The 8,377-nt window shown below is 47.8% G+C and overlaps 1 protein-coding gene across 1 annotated transcript; it reads right to left on the bottom strand.

The window, feature by feature from the left end:
- Positions 1-884: 884 nt before the first annotated feature.
- CLDN3 (claudin 3) lies at positions 885-3,718 on the bottom strand. Its single transcript, XM_069614825.1, has one exon. The coding sequence runs from the start codon at positions 3,461-3,463 to the stop codon at positions 2,819-2,821; it is 645 nt and encodes a 214-aa protein (XP_069470926.1). The 5' UTR covers positions 3,464-3,718; the 3' UTR covers positions 885-2,818.
- Positions 3,719-8,377: the final 4,659 nt, after the last annotated feature.

Genomic DNA, 8,377 nt, shown 5'->3' with positions numbered 1-8,377 from the left:
GCCCCCGGTTCTTGCACAACATCCACGAAATGTTCCAAATACACAACAAAGCAGGAACACATTACAGTGCTGGAAATGGAACGTATTAACTGTGGGATCCCGTGGGTGGCAGAGGAGGGGGCGGTGGGTTTTAGGAGCACGTGCAGGGGTTGTAAGTTAAGGTGAGGGGGAACTCAAGATGTTTCTCAGTCACCCCCTCCGATAAATAAACATTTACAAGTACCAAAAGTGTAATAAAATGACTAGACTTTGTTCCGTGTGATCCGAATTCGAATCTCGGTCTTTGGAACAAAAGCAGATGTGTTAAATTCATGGGCACGCATAGTTTTCCCGGATATGAGACCTGGGGAGACATTTTTTGCCGGATGCCGTATCTGTGAAAATCCAGCCCAATGACCAGCGCTGATACATGGTTACCTCATCATAATAAAAGGCTTCTCCTCGCCTCTGTGCCGCCCTGCCTCACGAGTGGCAAGGAAGCAATGGAGGCTGGTGCACACATGAACCCCTTTACTTCAAAATAGATCAGGCCCCGGCCCCTTACATAAGGGCCGCACCCCTCACAAGAGTGCAAGGACTGCCCCCGGCGCGTGGGCAGCGCATGGCAACTCAGTTCCAGACAGCACAGCGCCTAATCCGGGTGGGGTCGGTGGATACACGCACTGTCACACATTCATTCCACTCAATTCTTTGGAAATGAGGTAACTAGGTCGGCTGGCTTGCCCATCTGTTGAAATGTGTCCGGCGGCTTGCGACTGACTCTGGCCCAGCCCTGATGGACTTTTCAGGGGAGCCTCCCTGGGGAGAGAGATAGCTCCATATCGCCTTAAACTCGGACCCCACCACCCACAACCTGCATTAAATCAATGAAGCAACTACAGGGACCCTTTGCAGTGGCTGTTCTTTTTTATTTTTTATTTTTTATTTTATTGTTTCAGTTGAATAAAATCAATCTTTAAATACATTACAATACATAAATAATAAACAATTAGAAATACATTTGTACATTCAAAGTAACCAAGAATAAGGCAAATTCATGATTTCCATAAGCGCAGAATAGCAGAGACGCCACATGGTCAGTCAATATGTTCAAAGATAATAAAAACTGGACCGTTGCCAAGGGGACCCATGTACGGTCACCCGAGAAACACATGTCCCACAATAAATCTGGGGTTAAATAAATAAAAAAAAACCTTCAAATAGATGCTGTAAAAAAAAAATTCGCTGCTCAACAAATTCTGTACAAAAAACAGCAAGGGCTTCAAACTTTCTGGGTAATTCACATTTTTGCAGAAACGGCAAGCTCTATCACTCTGTGCATTTTTCAATCTTGTACCCAGTTAGAAATAAGCAGATCCATCGAAATGTCTGCTTCTTTCATTATAGAGAAACAACTCTGTTTCCACGCATATAAAAGTCTATCCTGATCAGATCTCAGTAAAGCTCAAATAGCCGCTAATACTAAATTGTGGGTACCACCAGATGTTATAAGATGATGGTCAAAGATAAAAGGCCCAACTCGAACCGAATTATTTGGACGGGAAAGCTCGATGGAAGAGACAACACTTGCCCCCCTAACTGTTCTTCTAGGCAATTGCACTGAGCGTGCTCCTGTAGACGAAGGATAGCTTATTACCCCCTGGACTAGGAATCTAAGGGAGGAAACGCCTGCGCCCTCTCCTCAGTGCCGCCACATGCTCGCAGCGCGCTAACTGACAGGGTGTGGCCGAGGAAGGACTGTAGAACAGTCACCCACATCCTGAATCCGGTCATGGTAGGGTGCGGTGGGAGCAAAGAAAGGGGTGTGGAAGAAGGCACATGAGCAGGCGAACACTCCTTCCACATGTAGCTTCAATATGTTGGGTTAAGGGGCCATTTGGTTCAGAGCGAGCGCTTTACAAATGGTCTCACTCAGTCACTGACCCCATTCTCCACTGAGCAATGGTGGCTTGCAAGCACCCCACATTCCAGACCTACCTCCACATGGTCTCGACCTTCCTGCCCCCATCTCTTGATGATGCCAACTCTTCACCCAACATTATTGACCTACAACCACTTGCTCATTACCCAAATGCATGTCTTTGAATACGTTTCCACTTTTGCCCATATTCCTGGGGGGCATCCACCGCCCACTCCCCCTTAACCAAAGTCCTAGTTTTGCATTCTTGTCCTCTTAACCCCCATCTTCTTGACCTTCAACTTCATGGTCTTCAGCCAGTGATGTTAGCCTGTCTTCCTGCAATATTGGGGGTCAACACTCGTCTGGCAGGTTAGCGCCGCTCTGAGCTGCTGTTTGCCGTTCTACTATCCATACTGACCATCTGGAGTACTTTTTTCTCTTTTCACATTAGTACTCCTCCAGTAACTTCCTGTTTGCTTCATCAGTTGGTAATGTCTAAATGAAAATGAAGTTAAAGTCTTTGCTGTAGCCCCGCTCTGATAAAAGGTTGAACAACTGCAAACTATCCTTTGCAACGGTTGAGCTGCGGCTGCACTGAAGCGATGAAGATCTCCTGGACTCTGACTTCATGGCTGAAAAGATCAAAGGACATTGAGTCAGTGGTAAAAAATAAGTCTATGCAGCGGCTCTGCCGCAGAGTCACCTGTGCCACCAGGGCACAGCCATTTCCCTCATTAAGAAATCCACTCCTTCCCTAACTCCCATGGCAACTCCGACATGGTGGCCTATGTCACTCCTCCAAAAGGAGTAGTCGCAATGAAATGTAGACGGTGTCCAAGTCTCATTGTCCTGCTAGAGTCCCCATATGGCGCTCTGAATTCCCTTAGATGCCGAGCTCGGGGTAAGCTATGCCATCGATTAGACGTAGTCCTTGCGGTCGTAGATTGGTCCTGTGGATTTGGCTGCTGAGTAGGCCACCCTTGATGCTGGATACTTCTCCTGTTTGGGAGGGCAGTTGCAGCAGAGCAAGGCCCCACCAATCAACAGAAGAGCTGCTGCGGCCCACCCAATATAGAGTGAGGCTCCAAGTTCCCTCTTCTGAGCCTCAGCCACCAGTGGATTGTAGAAGTCCCGGATGATGGTGTTGGCTGACCAGGACACAGGAATAAGGACCAGGATCCCGGCTACGATGAACATGACCCCAGAGACGATCATGATCTTGGCCTTGGAAGACTCGTCTTCTACGCAGTTGGTGCACTTGGCGCCGATGATAGAGATCATAAGGCCCAGGACAGCCATCAAGATGGAGATGATGACCAGGGCTCGGGCCGCCTGCAGGTCCTGTGGCAGCGCCAGCATGGAGTCGTAGACCTTGCACTGCATCTGCCCCGTGCTCTGCACCACACAGTTCATCCACATGCCCTCCCAGATGGTTTGGGCAGTGACAATGCTTTGGCCGATGAAAGCTGTCACCCGCCACATGGGCATCGCGCAGCAAGCGATGACGCCCACCCAGCCGATCACCGACAGGGCGATTCCAACGATCTCCAGTCCCATGGACATGGTGGCAGGTCTGTTGTGCAGGTGCTGTTAGCCGGCGGGAGTCTTGTTATGGATCTTGACTTTCTGATGGGTACTCTTGACAGTCACAAAGCTGTGCCGCTGGCTGGCGTATTGTTGGCAGGTGCGAAGCTGGCTGGTGTGATGATGGCTGCCAGAATCCTGGAGAGTATCTTGTTAGCAAGTGCGATGCTGCCAGGTCTGGGCTTGCATTAAGCTCCTCTGCTCGTTATAACGGATCTGCAGGGATATCCGTGTCTTATAGCAGAGAGTCGGCGAGGGTTGGGCTTGGATGATCTCACTGCGATCTATCCCCTCGGGGACGAGAGTTCCAAACACCACGCCCCTCGCCTCGAGGGACATTGCACCTGGGCGACGGCTCCGCCAATCAGAGCTTCCAGTGCGCATTAGCCACGCAGCATGGAGGGAGAGAATCCCTGCCCCGCCCTGTGCTCGGAATCGGGATTTCAATGAGGAACTGGGCGTGGGATGATGGGGGAGGGGTGAAACTGCGAAACAGAGTCGCAGTCGCTCGATACCTGCGCTGTGTTTGTTTGTGGTCGGTTTCTTTCTTAGACCAGGAACATGAAGTCATTTGGAGTCGCGTAGGGTAGGGCGCAAACTCTCCAGCCGTGAAGAGGATTTCTTTCTGTTCCTGTTCTTGTCGTCCCCTTTGCTCCCGGCAGCCTTGGGCTAGGGTTACCACCTGGGCACTATTGAAAAGCAGTATTTGGCATATGAGCCACAGGCTTGCCTCGTAGTGGTTCCTTTCGGGTGGTGAGGAGGAGGCGAGGAAGGGGGGCAGACATTTTCTGTCCTTTATCCTGGGAAATTTCCAAACAAATTAGCGACACAGAGCCATTTTGAAACACTTACTGGATTTTCATTAAACAAACTTGTATTTTCTTTATGTACCACCGATAAAGCCTGACAACTCCCACTTATTGGAAGGTGTCAACCCGGTTAGTCTCTCCTGAGGGGGTAGAAAGGGAGGCGTCTATGACAATGAGGGGTTTTGTGTGGGCACGTCGATTCACCAAAATGCCAGGCGTAGCTTAAGGGGCATCAGGTACCCGTGGTATCACCAGAAGTGCCATTCCACAAACTTTGCCCCAGGCAACCTCACAGTAAGTGATGTCATATGACCTTTTGCACTGGTGACATAACAGGAAGCGACATTGCAACAGTTAACTAAAACTACAATAAGTGAATGATTAATACAATTACAAGAAGTACTCACGTGGAGAAAAGGCCATTTTAGTTGTTAGCCATACATTAACCGCGGTTAAGTTGTATCCTACTGTGTAGTAGCTACAGCCATGATATGACAGGTGCTCACCCAGCAGAACCATCACAGTCCACGAGCATTGCTTTCTTATGAGAGTATTGCCACATATGGGCAGTCCCTGGAACATGACATGTGTTAAAGCCTCACATGCCAGGTATAGCCATAATACACTGAATAATACCTCATGTGCCAGGCGTGGCTGTAGAATGCTAAGTGCAACCTCGTGTACCGTATACACTAGGATAAGCCTCCTACACCATGTATGGTTATCACAGGGAAGCTACTGCCTCACAAGCTCAAGTGCTGTCATCTTATGTCAGGTACAGTCTCAAATAATAGACTCACGATTCAGGTTCTTTGATTTTTATTGTGGAAACTTAACTGAATCACTTTTGGTAATCTCATTTTGAAGAGTTAGGAAAAATGAGACCTCAGCGTTAAAGTGATTTGCCCAGGATCACACATGTTGGTCAAGTGTATAAGCCGGGACTTGTGCCTATTTTACCTTACCAATGTAAGCAGTAGACCACACTTCCTACCATCCCATCTTTAATTTTGCACTAACATACTACGATTTTTACACTGTGTTCTTTCCTGAGTTGACCTAGTTGTCTGTGTTTAATAAAGCAGATATGTGCAACGCTAAACCACATTCTAAATGAATCAGAAAATATAACGGACATCTTTATCGAAACCTTTTGGGTAAAGCAAGTAGGATTTATTGTGATGGGATGGGGGACGGGCACACTAACTAGCCCTAATCACATAATTCACCGAGTTATCCGTATCCATTTCCGCATACTGTATAAAAAAAGTGAATTTCAAAAAGGTACACAAATACATAGAAATAACTGCTTTGCACATTTACAACAAAGTGTCACACACAGGATAAAAAACATCACAATTAAGCAAACTGAAAACACTCTGATGGCACAGGCACACATACAAACATTTGCGCGTACGCGTGCGCGCATGCGTGCGTGTAATTTTTCCATAGGCGTACAGAATTCTGAAGATGCCTTTGCAAGTGCTTTTGTGGAAAATGTTTAGTTTCCTTATCCAAATGTACACTCTTTAGGAATTCCTTGTGGCGGCTTCCACTGTACAAGCAATCATAATTTTGAGTAAGCACACTTGACTGCTATCAACCAAAGTGCTTTATTTCAGGCCAACATTGTTTTTTCACTGAGCAATAAATCAGCATCTGACGTCTATGTGTGAGAGCCAGTAGGCCAGTGGTCTCAGAGACAGTGCCAGGGGTACCAACAAGATTGCCAGGGGTTGCAGCTGGTACCCCTACCCATCCCCAAATAACGTCCATGATCTTGTGCTAACGGCAAAACTGGGGCAAATCCCTGTCCTAGATGTGGCTCCAAGGACTAGGGACAGGGTGTGAGAAAACCTGGACCATCCACCCTAAACAACATCTACAGCAGGCGGAAAAACTAAGCAAGGCCCTGTGGGATGAAACTGGAAAAACGTAAACTCCTGCATTCGCTGCCTCCCAGTCCAGCCCTAAACCACCTGGAAATGCCACCACCATCAACCACAAAGCCATTTACAAATAAACCTTGTGGGGTTCCATTGGCTCCCATCGCTGGTGTGCCATGGGCTCACTCACTGGATACACACACTGGGGTACCATTGGATCGGGCACTAGCAGCCATCACGGGGGTGTCATGGGCTTGCACACTATGTACAATCACTGGGGTGACTTGGAGTTGGCACCAGCTCACCTCGCCGGGTACTATGGTATCAGGTTCCAGCTCCCATCCCTGGGGAACGATGGGATTGGACGCCAGCTTCCCTCACTGGGTGACACGGGAACGCACATCTGCAACGCTCACTGGGGGAGCATGGTATTGGCACTAGCCCCCCTCCCACACGGGGACCATGGGATTCTGAACCGGCTTCCATTACTGGGTTGCCATGGGCTCAGGCACCAGGTCCTCTCAATGTCGGTTCCAGCCTCTCTCAATGCTAGTCTCTCTCACTGTAAGTTCTTCTGTACAGGTTAAGGCCCAGTCATTCACTCTCCCTCAGCAGCAGTATCATTCTGTGCTGTTTTAGCCTCTCTCTTATTGTTAGCCTCTATCAATGTTCATCTCTCTCTGTAGCAGTGTCACATAGTGTCCGGGCCAGCCACTCTCTCAGTATGTCAGTCTCTCTCTCGCTCCCTATCATTCTCTCCCTCCCTCCCCCTCTCTCTTAGTCTGTGTCAATGTTTGTTATTCTATGTCAGTCCCTGGCAGTGTATGTCAGTCTCAGTCTTTGCCCTTATCAGTCTCTCTGTCAGTGTCTGTCTCAGTACTTGTCTGTCTCTGTCAGTTTCTATCTGTTGGTGTCAGTCTCTGTCAGTGTAAGTCTATGTCAGTGTCTCCCGGGGTCAATCTCTGTTGGTGTCACTCTCGCTCAGTCAGTATCATTCTCTGTCAGTATCTCTGTTTCCTTGTCAGTCTTTGTCAGGCTCACAGCGTCAGTCACTTTATGTCAGTCTCTCTCAGACTCTCAGTGTCAGTCTATATTATTCTCTCTATATCAGTGTCTTTCTATACCAGTATCAGTCTCTGTTAGGACCAGTCTCTCCCGGTCAATGTCATTCTTTGTCAGTCAGTCTCTCTGTCAATATCTCTCTCAGTTTCAGTCTCTATAACTATACATCTATGTCAGCGTCTCTCAGTGCCAGTCTCTCTGTCAGTATCAGTCTGTCAATATCATTCTTTGTCATTATCTCTGTGTCAGTATTTGGCAGTCTCTCTGTCTCTGTTGATCTCTTGCAGTGTCAGCATCTCTTAATGATATGCTCTGTCAGTGTCAGTCTCTGTCTGTCCATGTCAGTCTGTGTCAGTAGCTCTCTGTCAGTGTCAGTCTGCGTCTGTGTTAGTTTCTCTCAGTGTTATGCTCTTCCAGTGTCTGCTGTTATCACTCTGTGTCATTGTTAGTTTCTCTTTGTTTTAGTTTCTGTTAGTATTTCTCTGTCAGCCTCTCACTGTAATTGCCCTTCAATCTCTGTCAGTCTTTTCGCGTGTCTGTCCATGTCAGGCTCTATCAGTATCAGTCTCTCTCCATCAGTGCCTGTCTCAGTCAAAGTCAGTCTTTGTCAGTGTCTGCCCCTCCATGTCAGTATCATTATTTGTCAGATTCTTGTCAGCTTCTCTCTGTTGGTGTCAGTCTCTGTCAGTGTAGATCTAAGTCAGTGGCTCTCAGTATCCGTTTGTCAGTCTCTCTCAATCAGTATGATTCTCTGACAGTATCATCGCCAGTCTTGGTTAGTCTCTTACTGTCAGTCTCTCTCAGCCAGTGGTAGTCTTTGTTAGTCTCTCTCTCTCTGTCTCTCTCTCCGTCCTCCCCCTCTCTCTCAGTGTCTTTCTGTACCAGTGTCAGTCTCTGTCAGTTTCAATTTCTCTGTCTGTCTCATTCCTTCAGCATCATTCTTTGTCAGTCTTTCTATGCCAGTGTCAGTCTCTGTTAGTCTCTAACAGTGTCCGACGTTCTCGCTGACATTCCATGTCAGTGCCAGTCTCCCTCTCTGTCCATGTCAAGCTCTGTCAGTGGCTCTCTGTCAATCTGAATCTGTTTTTATTTCTCTCAGTGTCAGTCTCTGTATGTCCCTTGGTGTCAATTTGTGT

This window comes from Ambystoma mexicanum, chromosome 9, assembly GCF_040938575.1.
Source record: "Ambystoma mexicanum isolate Mex_15411 chromosome 9, UKY_AmexF1_1, whole genome shotgun sequence".
NCBI lineage: Eukaryota > Metazoa > Chordata > Amphibia > Caudata > Ambystomatidae > Ambystoma > Ambystoma mexicanum.
Note: the sequence above shows the minus strand (reverse complement) of the source record. Positions and strands in the feature narration are given on the sequence as shown.

What these genes read in the sequence shown, in the direction of transcription:
- CLDN3 (XM_069614825.1), bottom strand. Translation starts at nt 3,463, where the DNA reads ATGTCCATGGGACTGGAGATCGTTGGAATCGCCCTGTCGGTGATCGGC.